At 43.3% G+C, this 17,723-nt stretch overlaps 1 protein-coding gene across 2 annotated transcripts in view; it reads left to right on the top strand.

Annotated features, from left to right (window-relative positions):
• ADAP1 (ArfGAP with dual PH domains 1) overlaps positions 1-16,196 on the top strand; it is a 163,734-nt gene extending 147,538 nt beyond the window's left edge. For both annotated transcript variants that reach the window (XM_073648046.1, XM_073648045.1), the window contains 5 exons: positions 124-207; positions 6,111-6,173; positions 7,052-7,123; positions 7,788-8,016; positions 11,588-16,196. In XM_073648046.1, the coding sequence (XP_073504147.1) occupies positions 124-207; positions 6,111-6,173; positions 7,052-7,123; positions 7,788-8,016; positions 11,588-11,616 (477 nt within the window). In that variant the 3' untranslated portion in view covers positions 11,617-16,196. The remainder of the gene's footprint in view (positions 1-123; positions 208-6,110; positions 6,174-7,051; positions 7,124-7,787; positions 8,017-11,587) is intronic.
• The last annotated feature ends 1,527 nt before the right edge of the window (positions 16,197-17,723 follow it).

Below are 17,723 nucleotides of genomic sequence, written 5' to 3'. Positions count from 1 at the left end.
CTGCATGCAATGTTATTTGTGCTCATATGGTCTCTCAAAAGTTATGATTAGGATATCTTTGTGATGTTTATTGTAGGGAGTCTTGATTCCTATAAAATTTAGTAATTTTTTTTCCCATTATAGGAAATTGTTGATTGGTTCAATGCTATCCGAGCGGCGCGGTTTCACTACTTGCAGGTGGCGTATCCTATTGCAGTGGACATTGATGTAAGTTTATCTTGTTCCTTGGCAAGTCGTTGTAATTATTTGGGAATATTTATAAACCTTGATATTGGTATTCCTGTTATCGTTAGCATTTTCGAAGACGATTCTGATGCAGTGGGGCGTCCAAAAAACAAGCTCAAATTGATTGTTTATTGTTAAGGGAGTATTCTCAAGATTGGATGTTATCCCTTATCTATTGGATAGGGGATAATTTTCTGATCTGTTGGGGTCCGACCACTGGATCTTTAACTGGTTTCCAAGAGCCCCATCCCCATATGAATGGAGCGATCGTGTGCATACCGCTCCTTTCATTCAAATTGCTCTGCCGGAGATATCTGAGGGCAGCGCACGCCCATAAGAATGACTGGAACGGCATTGCGTATGATCGACCCCTGCTCCATTCTCCGGTTCTTGGTGTCTGCGGTGGTCCCAGCGGTCGACCCACTAGCGATTGGGAACCTCCAAACTTGAGAATATACCCTTTTAATGGCTGCAAGATTTGCAAGCTAATCTGCAAACGGCCATTAACAATGAATTCATAAAGCTGCAGTTTTCGTACCCTCATGGTCGCAGTTACCTCGTGGTCGCATTACCCTCGTGGTCGCATTACCCTCGTGGTCGCATTACCCTCGTGGTCGCAGTTACCTCGTGGTCGCAGTATCCTCGTGGTCGCAGTACCCTCGTGGTCGCAGTACCCTCGTGGTCGCAGTAACCTCATGGTCGCAGTTACATCCAAACTTGAGAATATACCCTTATAATGGCTGCAAGATTTGCAAGTAAATCTGCAAACGGCCATTAACAATGAATTTATAAAGCATGGTGATAAGAGGTAAAACTACTTTATAGTTGCATTCGTTGATGCTATGTGAGAATTCAACCTCTAAGACTTTAGCAATGTGGCGACTTTGGGCTTTGGCCATGAGATCTGTGGTGTTGGCTAGGTGTCACTGGTACATCCCAATACAAGTGAATGTGGTCGAATGGTGACCCCGGGGGGTCCTGCATCTGCTACAAGCAAGAAGTCCAACCAGGATGGATTTTTACAGCTTGCTTGTCACAGTTGCAGTACCCTTGTGGTCGCAGTTACCTCGTGGTCGCAGTACCCTCGTGGTCGCAGTACCCTTGTGGCCGCAGTACCCTCATGGTCGCAGTACCCTCGTGGTCGCAGTACCCTCGTAGTCACAGTACCCTAGTGGCTTCAGTACTTTCGTGGTCACAGTTACCTCATGGTCGCAGTACCCTTCTGGCCGCAGTACCCTCGTGGTCGCAGTACCCTCATGGTCGCAGTTTGACCATATTTACTTGTATTATGACGTAGCAGCAACAGCTAGCAAACTTTGGTGTCGGGGCCACTGTCGCTGTAGCCCTAGTCTAATTTATATAACCATATAACAGCTATAATTTCTCACCCGTGTTACGGCCACATGCCTGACTGGGGGGCTCAGGTAGACATTGAATTATGGCTGTAATAATATATAGTCATGTGAATAACACTTAATGGCTTATGCCATTTATCTGTCAATTAAGTGGTTATTGCAAATATTTAGGGTCATCATCACCTATTTACCGGAGTTGTAGATCGTTGGTGGTCTGACCACTGATAATAAGAACAGGACCAAAATGCCCTATCGTAACCTAAGGAACATGCGTGGCCCTCGCATCATTCCATCGGGGGATTTCAAAGCCATATTCTCGGGATCGGTTGGGCTCCGTGGTCGGACCCCCCCACCTCTCCTCAAGTCCGGTGAATAAGTGGTAAATTTTGGGAATACCCCTTTAACTCCCATTCAATTCAGCTTCCATAAACAGAAAGGAAGCATGTGTCTCCAATATGGCTGCCTGTCCTTAGCAACCAATCACAACTCTGCTTCAATCTCTTCTAGTGCACTTGAAAAATGTTTGCGACGGCTCCAGCTCTGCTACATCTAGATGGCATCCTGGATCATAGCTGGACGACCATCCAGCCTGCCATCCTGCAGAGACACTGAGGAGCACATGCATGCGTGTGCTCCTCAGTGACTCGCAGTGACGGCATCAAGATGAGCTGGGTTCATGTCACATGAACTCAGTTCACCTCATTGACGTCAGCGCTAGCGTGGGAAAATACTCACCGCGCATGCTCTGACGTCATTTGCCAGCACGGCATACATGCGCTCCTCAGCTCACCTATGGATGCGCCATATCTGGGGCAGCTGGGGGCTCCTGTTTCTAGCCTCAGAGGGGGGGGCAATATTCATGGCCCCTTCCTAGGCCATTAATATCAGCACCCAGCTGTCTGCATAGCCTTTGCCAGCTGTTAAAATAAGGGGACCCCACGTCTTTTTTTTTTTTGGGGGGTTGGAGCCCCATTTTAATAGCCAGTAAAGCCTATGTATACAGGTGGGGGCTGATATTTGTAGGCTGGGAAGCTCCATGGGTATTATCCCCTTCCCAGGCTAAAAACATCCGCCCCAGCTGTCCGCTTTCCCTCTGCTGGTTAATAAAATTACAGGGAACCCCACGCTAATTTTTTTTTAATAAAATTCTTTAATTTAACAATAAATTACATGCACAGAATATATATATATATATATCACTCATATTTATGTACAGTATATGTATGTATATATAAATCTGATTTTGTGTATGTATCTATCAATCTGTATATATGTAGAGAGAGCGAGAGAGATAGATAAATAATATATATATATATTATATATATATATATATATATACACATATTTATATAGTGAAGTTTTTTAGTAGTGAAGAATATTGCCATAGAAAACTGTGTAAAATCCCTAGAAAATTCCCATATGTAAAGCCCATGTTAAAATCGCATTGCATATGGATGTCACACAGATGTCATACGGATGCTAGGTGAGAAAATAATCGTATAGCAATCGCATGACACTCTTCCGTTTTTTCGGTCCAGATATCGGAACTTTTTTTTTCACACATATGGGTATGAGCCCTTAGGCAGATTCCATAAACGTAAGGTATTATTTCTCTTCTCGAGGCAAAATCTACTTAATGAAAGTCAAAAGACCCACACAAAAGACATTCCCTTTAAGAGTTAAGTCAGAGGGAGAACTCAGACTGATAACAGGGTCCAGAGTCCAGACATGGAAACAATCAGTGCTGGATAATATGCAGAGTAATGTACAAATAGTGTGTAGCCTCTGACTTCAGCCCCAGCCCTAATCTGCATTCACTAGCACACATAACCATACATGTGTTACCCCATACTGTGGTCCTGAGAGGGACCATCCATAGAGAACACCGGATAATTATTGCCATACTTTATATTATTATTATTTATTATTATAGCGCCATTTATTCCATGGCGCTTTACATGTTACATCAGGAGAATCTGATAAAGTTAAACAACCGCAGAATTACTCAAATGTAAAATAACCAATGTTTTTTTATTTTTTTCATAAATAATTGATACACACAGAAAAAAGAAACTTTGTAATATATCTTATCAGAGAAATCTGCTTCTTTCTCCTCCTGGATTCATTTTCATGGCCAAAGTCTGTATTCAGTTAATGATGAGATTTTTTCATTACTGAGATAGGAGATGACAGTTGGTGCTTATAAAGTTATATGGAGAGGGAGGAGCTAGAGGCAAACAGAAATTCTAGGGAGGAGCTAGAGGCAGACACAGACATTCTAGGGAGGAGCTAGAGGAAGACACCGATATTCTAGGGAGGAGCTAGAGGCAGACACAGACATTCTAGGGAGGAGCTAGAGGAAGACACAGACATTCTAGGGAGGAGCTAGAGGAAGACACAGACATTCTAGGGAGGAGCTAGAGGCAGACAGAAATTCTAGGGAGGAGCTAGAGGCAGACACAGACATTCTAGGGAGGAGCTAGAGGAAGACAAAGACATTCTAGGGAGGAGCTAGGGGCAAACAGACATTCTAGAGAGGAGCTAGAGGAAGACAAAGACATTCTAGGGAGGAGCTAGGGGCAAACAGACATTCTAGGGAGGAGCTAGAGGAAGACACAGACATTCTAGGGAGGAGCTAGAGGAAGACACAGATATTCTAGGGAGGAGCTAGAGGCAGACACAGACATTCTAGGGAGGAGCTAGAGACAGACACAGACATTCTAGGGTGGAGCTAGAGGCAGATACAGACATTCTAGGGAGGAGCTAGAGACAAACAGACATTCTAGGGAGGAGCTAGATGCAGACACAGACATTCTAGGGAGGAGTTAGATGCAGACACAGACATTCTAGGGAGGAGCTAGAGTAAGACAGACATTCTAGGGAGGAGCTAGAGGCAGACACAGACATTCTAGGGAGGAGCTAGAGGAAGACAGACATTCTAGGGAGGAGCTAGAGGAAGACACAGACATTCTAGGGAGGAGCTAGAGGAAGACACAGACATTCTAGGGAGGAGCTAGAGGAAGACACAGACATTCTAGGGAGGAGCTAGAGGAAGACACAGACATTCTAGGGAGGAGCTAGAGGCAGACACAGACATTCTATGGAGGAGCTAGAGGAAGACACAGACATTCTAGGGAGGAGCTAGAGGAAGACAGACATTCTAGAGAGGAGCTAGAGGAAGACAAAGACATTCTAGGGAGGAGCTAGGGGCAAACAGACATTCTAGAGAGGAGCTAGAGGAAGACAAAGACATTCTAGGGAGGAGCTAGGGGCAAACAGACATTCTAGGGAGGAGCTAGAGGAAGACACAGACATTCTAGGGAGGAGCTAGAGGAAGACACAGACATTCTAGGGAGGAGCTAGATGCAGACACAGACATTCTAGGGAGGAGCTAGAGGAAGACACAGACATTATAGGGAAGAGCTAGGGGCAGACACAGACATTCTAGGGAGGAGCTAGAGGAAGACACAGACATTCTAGGGGGGAGCTAGAGGAAGACACAGACATTCTAGGGGGGAGCTAGAGGAAGACACAGACATTCTGCTGCAAGTTCTCCTGAAACAACTGTTGCAATTAAGAAAATAAAAAGTTTAAAGTGTAACTGTCAATTCAGGAAAACTTGCAGCAAAATGTCTGTGTTGGCCTCTAGCTCCTCCCTCTCCATAGAACTTTATGAGCACCAACTCTCATCTACTATCTCAGTAATGTGGAAATATCTCTGCACTGAATCAGATTTTACCCATGAATTGAGAATGAATGATCAGTGCAGGAGGAAAAAGAAGCAGATTTTTCTAATGAGATATATTACAAAGTTTCTTATTTTTATGTGTGCTATTGATTAGTGAAAACAAAAATGAAAGCGACGGTCACCCAGTCCATACCTATTATTTATCAAGTGGGCAAAATTAAAAAGGGGCCTATTTTATATTAGTGTCAAAATATAAACATATAGAATAGAGAACTATTGAAAAACTTTTTTTTTGCATTTTTTTATCTCCCAAATGCTGTAAAAAGAGTAAAAAAAAAACAAACAAAAAAAAAAACATCACTATTAATATAGTGGCTCAAACAAATAAAAAAGTGAGAGCCTCTACCATGTGAGCAAAAATCTCTAAAAGTGTCTGGTCACTATGGGGTAAAGAGGGATGTAATACAAGATATTGTTACAGCGCAGCTCACCCACAGGGGAGCGCCGCCTCGTCTTTAGCTTTCGTCATTGAAAGAATTCATTCATTCTTTTTTTTTTCCATTCAAGAAAATCTGATCCATTTTGATCAGAGCTTTTAATCGATTTTTGAACATTTTTACCACCCATGTGACATCCATTTTTTTGGGGCGACAGTTGGTCTGCCAATAAATAGACATGTGAACATAACCATAGACTATAATAGGAATGTGATAAAAACGGATAACACTGTGAAAGACGGAGGTGTGAATGGGGCCTCGGGAATAGATTGTACATTCGTCCATCATCCAATATCTGGTCAGATGATCAGATCTATAATTTATTCTGTTTTTTTTTCCTACCAGTTGGTGCCAAAGCTGACAAGGAACTTTCTCAAAGAGGGATTTATGGAAAAGACGGGTCCAAAGGTAAAGAAAATGGCAAAATCCTAAAACACATTGTAAGGAAAAAAGTCAGGCAGAATGGAAATCCAACAAGGGCCAAAACATGGTCGTGGAATTATAATAGTCCAGCCGCAGAAAATCCAGAAAAAATGAGCAGTATCAGCATCTGGTACATTATACGTAGTACAGCGCTGTGAGGATGAAGAATATATTATATTATATGTTTTATCCAGTTCCAAAGATTCTTTCCAAGACAGCAGGAAAAGGGCACCACACTGGAGACTATCACATTCTGCCTGTCATTATTGGCCAAGATTAAAGGGTCTGTCCAAGATTAGAAAGACATACTTGTAACTGCTTTCTTCCAAAAAAACAGCTCCACCCGTCTATAGCTTGGGTGTGGTATTGCAGCTCTGCTCCATAGAAGTGAATGGAGTAGAGCTGCTATATCACACATCACCTGTAGATTGGGGTGGCACTGTTTTGGAAGAAGATTGCTATGTTTTTCTTATCCTAAACAGCCCCTTTAAAAGTATTAATTAGAAGCCACAGACAGAAGTTTGAAGAATATGATCTGGTTAAATTAACCAAATACCCTGCAGTGCTGTGTGCTAGTCTTTTTTGTCTGTGCAATGCCCCGATTCTCTGCCCCTCTCCTATATTAGTGCTGCTGGATATTGGGGGAATCATAGCTACTGTAGAGACCCTGTGCACTTCTATGGGAATGGCTCTATACATATCGCAGTGTGGCATTTTTGCCCACAGTATTCCTTTAAGACCATGATAATTGGTGAAAGCTTAGTACTAGAGTGATGATGATGATGACGACATGTTCTGGACCACACACATGACCCATAGTTCTCACTAGCCGCAGTGTCTGATATACATGTCTGTGTTCCCAGCATACGGAAGGCTTTAAGAAGAGATGGTTCACCTTGGATGACAGGAGACTAATGTACTTCAAGGATCCAATGGTAAGAACGTGTGTAATGGAGTGAGGTGAGATTGAGGGATCGGGAACACGTTGAGATCACACCTGCAATAACCTTCATTATTGACGACCCAACTAGTTTCTTGTATCCAGCGCATTGTATTCTTGTATTACTGAATAAGGAAGAAGATACGGCCCTGAAAATCTACTTCCTCCAGACTGCTAATCATCCACCAAACAGGGGGTGCACAGGTGGGAGTCCTATAGATTGATGACCCTCTGGTACATAAGTAAATTCGCTTTTATAAATGGTACTTGTTGTGTGGGGGCCCTGTTACCGACATTGCCCAGGACCTACACGTTACATTTTGCCCCCAATTAATCAGCTTCATTAGGGTGCAGCCACACGTTTTGGTTGGCTGCACCTCCGCCTGCCGGCAGCAAACCCGTGACCTCATGAGGCCATTAGCTTGCCGTGGGTATGACCACAACCCCAATGGCCATTTAGGGTCAAACTCAAGGACATGGTTTTTAAAGTGCAACTCATTTCAGGAGAACTTGCATCAGAATGTCTGTGTCGGCCTCGAGTTCATCCACCTCCATAGAACTTTATGAGCACCAACTGTCATCTCCTAGCTCCGATCCTCGTAAATATAGTAGATATACTGGTGTTACTAGTAAGACTGGATTGTTTTGTCCTCTTCCAGGACGCCTTCGCCAGAGGAGAAGTTTTTATTGGGAGCACCGAAAATAACTATAAAGTAGAAGAAGGACTTCCTCCCTCCACACAAGGGAATCACTGGCAGTACGGCATCACCATTACGACTCCGGACAGGAAGTTCCTGTTTACCTGTGAGAGTGACACCGAGCGCACAGAGTGGATCTCTGCCTTCCACAAGGTTCTCAATAAGCCGATGCTTCCTCAGGAGTTCGCAGGTCAGAGGACTTTCCTAAGGGCATAGTACAGTGGATAAGAGATCCCTCTGCTCAACGCCAAATGTCTTGTAGAACTAACCACTTAGATGCCATGGTCATTGTACATCACAGTGTCTAAGGCAGGGATGTCAAACTCAAACATACAGAGGACCAAAATAAAAAACTGGACAAAGTCACAGGCCAACCAGTATACAGTATAATGGCCCCACATAGTCCTCCATACAGTATAATGGCCCCACATAGTCCTCCATACAGTATAATGGCCCCACATAGTCCTCCATACAGAATAATGGCCCCACATAGTCCTCCATACAGTATAATGGCCCCACATAGTCCTCCATAAAGAATAATGGGCCCCACATAGTACTCCATACAGTATAATGGGCCCCACATAGTCCTCCATACTGTATAATGGCCCCACATAGTCCTCCATACAGTATAATGGCCCCACATAGTCCTCCATACAGAATAATGGCCCCACATAGTCCTTCATACAGTATAATGGCCCCACATAGTCCTCCATACAGAATAATGGCCCCACATAGTCCTTCATACAGAATAATGGCCCCACATAGTCCTTCATACAGTATAATGGCCCCACATAATCCTCCATACAGTATAATGGGCCCTACATAGTCCTCCATACAGTATAATGGCCCCACATAGTCCTCCATACAGTATAATGGCCCCACATAGTCCTCCATACAGTATAATGGCCCCACATAGTCCTCCATAAAGAATAATGGGCCCCACATAGTACTCCATACAGTATAATGGGCCCCACATAGTCCTCCATACTGTATAATGGGCCCCACATAGTCCTCCATACTGTATAATGGTCCCACATAGTCCCCCATACAGAATAATGGCCCCACATAGTCCTCCATACAGAATAATGGGCCCCACATAGTCCTCCATACAAAATAATGGCACCACATAGTTCTCCATACAGTATAATGGCCCCACATAGTCCTCCATAAAGAATAATGGGCCCCACATAGTCCTCAATACAATATAATGACCCCACATAGTCCTCCATACAGAATAATGGCTCCACATAGTCCTCCATACAGAATAATGGGCCCCACATAGTCCTCAATACAGTATAATGGGCCCCACATAGTCCTCCATACAGTATAATGGGCCCCACATAGTCCTCCATACAGTATAATGGGCCCCACATAGTCCTCCATACAGAATAATGGGCCCCACATAGTCCTCCATACAGAATAATGGGCCCCACATAGTCCTCCATACAGAATAATGGCCCCACATAGTCCTCAATACAGTATAATGGGCCCCATATAGTCCTCCATACAGTATAATGGGCCCCACATAGTCCTCCATACAGTATAATGGGCCCCACATAGTCCTCCATACAGAATAATGGGCCCGACATAGTCCTCCATACAGTATAATGGGCCCACATAGTCCTCCATACAGAATAATGGCCCCACATAGTCCTCCATACAGTATAATGGGCCCCACATAGTCCTCCATACAGAATAATGGGCCCCACATAGTCCTCCATACAGAATAATGGCCCCACATAGTCCTCAATACAGTATAATGGGCCCCATATAGTCCTCCATACAGTATAATGGGCCCCACATAGTCCTCCATACAGTATAATGGGCCCCACATAGTCCTCCATACAGAATAATGGGCCCGACATAGTCCTCCATACAGTATAATGGGCCCACATAGTCCTCCATACAGAATAATGGCCCCACATAGTCCTCCATACAGTATAATGGGCCCCACATAGTCCTCCATACAGTATAATGGACCCACATAATTCTCCATACAGTATAATGGGCCCCACATAGTCCTCCATACAGTATAATGGCCCCACATAATTCTCCATACAGTATAATGGGCCCCACATAGTTCTCCATACAGTATAATGGGCCCCACATAGTCCTCAACACAGTATAATGGCCCCACATAATTCTCCATACAGTATAATGGGCCCCACATAGTCCTCCATACAGAATAATGGCCCCACATATTCCTCCATACAGAATAATGGGCCCCACATAGTCCTCCATACAGAATAATGGCCCCACATAGTCCTCCATACAGTATAACGGGCCCCACATAGTCCTCCATACAGTATAACGGGCCCCACATAGTCCTCCATACAGTATAATGGGCCCCACATAGTCCTCCATACAGAATAATTGCCCCACATAGTCCTCCATGCAGAATAATGGCCCCACATAGTCCTCCATACAGTATAACGGGCCCCACATAGTCCTCCATACAGTATAACGGGCACCACATAGTCCTCCATACAGTATAATGGGCCCCACATAGTCCTCCATACAGAATAATTGCCCCACATAGTCCTCCATACAGAATAATGGCCCCACATAGTCCTCCATACAGTATAACGGGCCCCACATAGTCCTCCATACAGTATAACGGGCACCACATAGTCCTCCATACAGTATAATGGGCCCCACATAGTCCTCCATACAGAATAATTGCCCCACATAGTCCTCCATACAGTATAATGGCCTCACATAGCCCTCCATGCAGAGTAATGGGCCCCACATAGTCCTCCATACAGTATAATGGGCCCCAAATAGTCCTCCATACAGAATAATAGTCGCACATAGGGGTGGTTGTTCTGGTATCGCGGGCCAAATTTGGGCCAAGGGCGAGAGTTTGACTTGTATGGTATAAGGATTTAAACTACTGCAATTAGAGGTGGCTCCAATAGCACTAGTTACCATCGAGTTTCTTCTGTGTAAAACAGCCGACACCCATTGTGTATCAAGCGGGATAAGCGCAAGAGCCAACTACATAAAAATCCACCGAATTTCTGCCGTAGGCACATATCACACATGTCAGGAAGTGTGAGTGGGCGCCAGGCAGGAGACAGGGCCATTCTTTACCGGGTTTCCCCAACTCATGGGCCCCATAGCGGAGACAGTGACTGCTGCTCTGTGTGATGATTTATTCAGAATTATCCTTTGTCTACATTGTTATAGGGGTCTTGGCTCCATTTCCTTTTCTACACCATTAAAGGGGTAAACACAAATTTGGAGGTTATCCCCCGTCTGCAGAATAGGGGATAATTTCCTGATCGCTGGGGGGTCTGACTGCTGAGATCCCCATTGATCCAGAGAATCGGGTATATAAATGGAGTGGTGGTCAATCATGCTCGCTGTCACTCCATTCATTCTCATGGTAGTGCTGAAGATCAGCCGAGCACTGCACTCGACTATCTTCAGCACTCCCATAAGAGTGAATGGAGTGGATGTACTCACACAGGGGTGGTGATCCCAGCAGTCAGACCCGGCTATCAGGAAATTATCTTGTTTCCTATGGATAGGGGATAACTTCCAAACTTGAGAATATCCCTTTGAAATCAATGTTAAAATTCTGTCTGCCTTCATCCACCACTAGGGGGAGCTCACTCTCTATTTATTATATGTATACAGCATCTATTAAACGCAATGTGCGGAGTTCCCCCTAGTGGCAGCTGAAAGAATTGACTTTATTGATCTGCCCACAATCAGTGTAACCTCTTTAATCCTGTATCTCTTTTATATTTTTACAGTGGAAGCTCATTTTAAGCATAAACCATAGTACAAGACATTTCCACAAACATTTATGAAAAGGCAGAAGGAAAGAGAATCCATGAAGTGTGGTGGAAAAGGGAAAAAACCCAATGATAATTGTGAATATGATGGCGACGAGCCAGCACCAGCTCAGCCGAACCAATAGCCAGTGTCCACTACAGATGTTCAGCCAGGACTGAGCACATCAGCATAACGACTGTCTTAATGTCTCGTGCCATATTGTGTGTGCACCGCCGTCCGGCTAGACTGGCGGAGATCAGCTGTGGCGTCTAGACCGGTGACCAGGTGAACATTCCTCAGTGTCCTCATCCCTCATTCATCGTCTTATTAGATTTCGGAGCGGAACTTTTTAATGAAGGGACAGATTTTATCATTGAAGATCCTAAGACAAACTCCCACCCCAAGGCTTCTCCTCCTATGATGTGAAACGTCGGAGAACCTCTACCATCGCATGAGACGAGCTAAGGATCTGAAGCGCCTCAGATATGATACTTCAACCTTCATTTAGGCACAAGAAGCTTTTCACTCTCCATGTTTTATATCATCTCCATAACCCGAGATCTGGAGATGGTCCTCCTCCATAGACGGATCATAAACACACGTCTTTTTTTTGCGTTTCGACATAATGGTGCTTCATCAGGGGATCAGTGGTGGAACGTTTTGAGCAGGTGGAGATAAACAACCTGTTAATTTTAGGAATTAGTGCTATCTTCTGACTTACCTACATGGAAATGAGGATGTAGAGCGTAACTTTGTGTATGTTGCTGCTTTTGACATGGATTAATCGCATTATGCCAGGAGGACCAAGGTTTAATAACCCTGATTTGGCCGGCGATGTAGTAGTACAAGATCTGCCATTTTTGTTACATCCGAGGGTCACAGGTTAAAATACATTACTGTATAATCCTTCAAAGCTTGGAGACGGCACTCTTATACTGAACCTGTCACATTTTTCATGCAGCATGTAATAGAGTAGGAGGAGCCAAGCAGATGTATATATGGGTTTTGTGGGGAAACATTCATTATAACTTGTATTTCATTCATTAAAATCAGCCGTCCCTGCGTGACTGTGCAGAGATATAGCTGTCAATCACTAAAAGGGAAAGGAGGACCGCCCACTGGACACCCGAGCAGGAATTTATATGATATTGAATAATTTCCCATGAAGCTATATATCAATCTGCTCAGCACCTTCTACTTTATCATATGATCTGAGCAGATCAGACACTACGGCCAATATGACAAGTTACCTTTAAATGTTAGTGTTGTGGGTGATGTCTATTTTTGAGGCAAATGTCCATTTTTTAACATCATTTCATTTTTAGGTTCTTATATATTTCTAAATATATCTTTACAGTGGTAAGAGCTACATATCCCGAACAGGCATAGAATTAAATTATAGAATTATGGCTGCCTGCACCCACAAGTAAGCTTCTGAGTTCCCTCTAGTGGTGGCTGCAATGAACAGTATACAAGAAGTTACTGAGCTCCCTCTAGTGGTAGTTGTAATGGACAGTATGCAGTAAGCTCCTGAGCTCCCTCTAGTGGTGATTGTAATGTAGAATATGCTGCAATCTCTGCTCCTGAGCTCCATCTAGTGATGATTGCAATGAACAGTATGCAGTAAGCTCCTGAGCTCCCTCTAGTGGTGATTGTAATGAACAGTTGTTGTAAGCTCCTGAGCTCCATGTAGTGGTGATTGCAATGAACAGTATGCAGTGAGCTCCTATGCTCCCTCTGGTGGTGATTGAAATGAACAGTATGTAGTAAGCTCCTGAGCTCCCACTAGTGGTGGCTGCAATGAACAGTATTCAGTAAGCTCCTGAGCTCTCTCTAGTGGTGGCTGCTATGTACAGCATACATTAGGCTCCTGTTATTGATGACTGCAATGAACAGAATGCAAGAAGTTGCTGAGCTCCATCTAGTGGTGGATGCAAGGGAGAGTATTCAGTAAGCTCTATAGTTCCTTTTAGCAGTGGCTGCAATGAATAGTATACATTAGGCTCCTGAGCTCTCTCTATTGGTGGCTGCAATGTACAGTATACATTAGGCTCCTGAACCCCCATGGCTGCAATAAACATTATGCAGTAAGCTTCTGTGCTCCCTCTAGTGGTGGCTGCAATATACTCTATACATTAGGCTCCTGAGCTCCCATTATTGATGGCTGCAATAAACAGTATGCAGTAAGGTTTGGTTGCAAGGAACTGCATGTAGTATGCTCCTGAGCTCCCTCTAGTGGTGGCTATAATTTACAGTATAAAATACGCTCCTGAGCTCCCTCTAGTGATGGCTGCAGGCAGTGAAGAGTTTGCAGAGTTCTGTACTGGAAATATGGAATTTCAACTACAAAAATATATTAGGGAATAATCAGCAAAGCATTTTGTCCCTAATTTTATATATTTTTTCCCCAGAAAAATAAAATGGTGGTTAAGTCTGAACATTCACTTCAAGGTTTTCCATCACAACTCATACGATGCACAATCCAGAAGTCACATGTAGTAAATCCCCTTCATTGTCTGCTGGGTACAGTTAACTCTCAAGATGCCTTTGGCACCCTTCCTAGGTATCAGGCCCCACACTTTATGTAGGCGTTGAATTTCCAATTTTGGATAAGAAAAATCCTTTACCTTTTAGGAAAGTTTTTGTTGGCGTTTATTTTATACTGATCGATTTCTCTGCAGATATTCGCATATTAATGAGCTGCTTTTCATCAGGTATCAGATCACCCGGGAACATTCAAGCAGAATAACCCCATAAATCCATGTATCCTGTATCGGCAGCAGATTCTTCATGATTTGCTTAATGATTGCATTAGACATGAATACTTCTAAGCGTCGGGCCCCATACACCATGGAATATGGGGGGCAGTCAGCACCAGGCGGTCCAGGGACGGGACCATCACTCTGTTGTTGGCCTCCACCGGGAAGGTCTTCCACACCGCTGCTCATGTCCCTTGTTTCCTCTTCCACTGCTAATCTGTCTCCTACCTCTCTCTTCTGGATCTGACAAAACATCAAGGCCATAGCCAGTCAGTGGCTGCTGATTGGCTGCAGCGGTCACGTAACATGCTGCACGAAGAGGAAACGAGGAGCCTACTGGATAACACGGCCAGAATTGGGGAGGAATGTTTTTTGTTTTTTTTTATGTTAAACCCACGTGAGCCAAAGTGTACAATAAAACCGAATAGTGGACGCCCCTTTAAGTGGAAGTCCTTTGCCTTCCACCTGGTAACATTTACTGACGGTGGAGCCTGTTTAGTTAAAGGGATTTGTCCACCATTGCTGCCAATTCCTATTTGCATATGAAATAATAAAAAGGGGAAACTGTGATTATATCCTACCATTTTTTGTATGCAGCACCATTGCAGAACTATATTTCTCCATGGTTATAGACTACAAACAATGCCTGTGGAGACTCATCCTGCTGTCTGGTGTTACTTACTGTCTTTCACATCTGTAGAGTAATACTTTAATGATCACTACACTGGTGATTATGGAGACACATTTGTATGCATGGGAGCTGTGTACCCAAAACATTATAATGAGATATTGGGCCTCATTTATCTAACCAGTATTAGGGATTGTTCAGACGAGCGTATAATGGGCCCATGTGCTAAAATGATGGCAGACTACATTGTTTGTACAGCGCTGCAGTATATGCTGCTATATAAAGAAGTAAAAAGTTTGGGCCAAACACTGCAACACATATCTAATCACTGAAAAAGCCGTAATGGAAAGACTAGCTTACATATACAGATGCCCTTAATTAAAGGGAATGTGTTCCTAATATCAAAACCATAGCTGTCACATATTGCACTGTTGTAGTAAGTAGAAAATCATATCTGATGAAGAAAAATACATAGATTAGATTTGTTAAAAATATCTACCCTATTTTCCTTGACGTGGAGGTCCACCCTCAATCACCTTTTCCTTTTTATTTCTGCCCTGATCATAGTTTTAAATTCTCTCAATTTTCTGCAAATTTGTATTTCAGCCACTAGAGGGCGCACAGGCGCAGTGTTATGGTCCACTGTATTTCTGTGTGCAGGGGAGCTCCCTCTAGTGGTAACAATAGGAAGCCAACATATTTTTTTTTTTTATTATTCATGTCTATGCAAGGGATTTGGAGCAATGTGTCAGGAAAAATAAAAAAGAGACTGTAGCTGAGGTTTTTCCCTACTTAAATCATTGCTGTAAAAGAAAAAAAAAACAATGGGTAGGGCATGGAATAGATTGATGTATCATGAAAACCTCTTGTATGATGTGAGATGCCTTCGATGTAATATGAATCTGCCCCGCTCTGTAAATACATTATTATTAATTTTAACCCAATTTACTAATATATATAATTTTACTATCCGGTACATGTAATTAAGCACATGGCATCTCCAGGCTCAGCTGGCGGGAGGATGTACGTCCGTCTTGTATATAGCATGTTTATACCTTCTGCTCTTCTGGACTGTGACATAGGATTTGGGCTCAGTGTTTGTAAATGATCATTCATTATGATGTACACACTTTGGTTGGTCCCAAATAAGTGATACTAAATGTAATTCTGATAAATAAATTATTACACTAAACCTGTGAATGCGCCCCCTGTTGGAATAGATTAATAATTGGCAGCTTTCTTCTCCATTATGAGATGAGGGAGGTTACAGGAGGTGCCAAACAGAAGGCGATCCTATGGGTCCACAATACACCAATAGACTTTGTGCGGGTATCAATAAATTCCGTTGCATGTCACTGAGATACAACGACATAAAGCAATATTTGACAGCATGACCTGTCACCCTACCTACAGTGAAGAATGGGGGTGGCCTAGTAATGTTTACAGTGCAGCATAGTGGTGGCTCGGTGATGTCTACAGTAAAGAATGTGGTGGCTCGGTGATATTTACAGTAAAACATGGCTGTGGCTCTGTGGTACCTACATTAAAGTAGCTCAGTAATATGTACAGTGAAGCATGGCGGTGGCTTGGTGATGCCTACAGTGAAGCATGGCAGCAGCTCAGTGATGTCTACAGAGAAGCATGGTGGTGAATCAAGGATGCCCAGTGAAACATGATGGTGGCTCGGTGATGCTCTGCAACTGTTTTGCTTTCTCTGTCACTAGAAACCTGCGGTGTGTGGACGGGAAGAGTATTCAATCAAGTATCAGGAAACCGTAGGAGAAAATATAATGTTTCTGTAAGGAAGCTGAAGATTTCACATTATAAGACCTTCCAACAGGACAATGATCCCAAGCATACCTCAGTCCACCAAGGCTTGGTTTCAGAAGAAATTCTGGAAGATTCTGGAGTGGCCATCACAGTCGCCTGATTTCATCCTCATACAAAACCTTTGGGGGGATTTGAACAAGACATTTGCAGCAAACCCAAGAATATTCGTGAACTGGAAGCCATTGCTCATGAGGAATGAACTAAGAATCCTCAGGAACATTGCCAGAAACGGGTTAGGGCTATGCATCCTGTGTGCAGCAAGTTACAACAGTCAGAGGGGCTCTACTTAGTGTTAAAGATGCTGGTTATGAAGGGGTGAATAACAGTCTGCAGCAGTCAGCATTTTGTGATGACTTTGTAGAAACCACTTGTTACATTAGTTGCCTTCAGCTGCAGTCCTGCTCATAGTTATTGACACCTATGAAGTTTAAAGTACATAATGTGGAATATCTCCTGAAAAAATGAATAGAGTGAAAGTTTTTAAATACAAAAGAGCAAATAATAAACTAATTTAAAACAAAAAAAAAATGGGAGGGAAAAATAGAAAAACCTATAGCTTGCTGTGACACTGGTATTGACACCCTTTACATTAGTTTAGTATGGAAACACATTTTGACTCGTCTGTGGTAAATCACAAAAGAGATTCTGCTGTGATTAATTGTCGGTGCCCATGTGACATGAATTAGCCAATGACTGATGGCTTCACTGTTTTAAAAAGCCACATGGTAGGCCCTGTTCCTTTGTCACAATGGCAAAGACAAAGGAGCTGTCTGAGGACATCAGAACTGCTATTATTAGCAAACACAAGACTTCCACAGGGTATAAGGCCATATCCAGAGACCTTGGTATCCCAATTTCAACAGTGAGCAATGTTATGAAGTTTGCCAAGCATGAAAC

The sequence above is a fragment of the Phyllobates terribilis genome, unplaced genomic scaffold (assembly GCF_046119375.1).
Source record: "Phyllobates terribilis strain yellow unplaced genomic scaffold, ASM4611937v1 Scaffold_9__5_contigs__length_417890890, whole genome shotgun sequence".
Classification (NCBI taxonomy): Eukaryota; Metazoa; Chordata; class Amphibia; order Anura; family Dendrobatidae; genus Phyllobates; species Phyllobates terribilis.
This window is presented reverse-complemented; position numbering and strand designations above follow the sequence as displayed.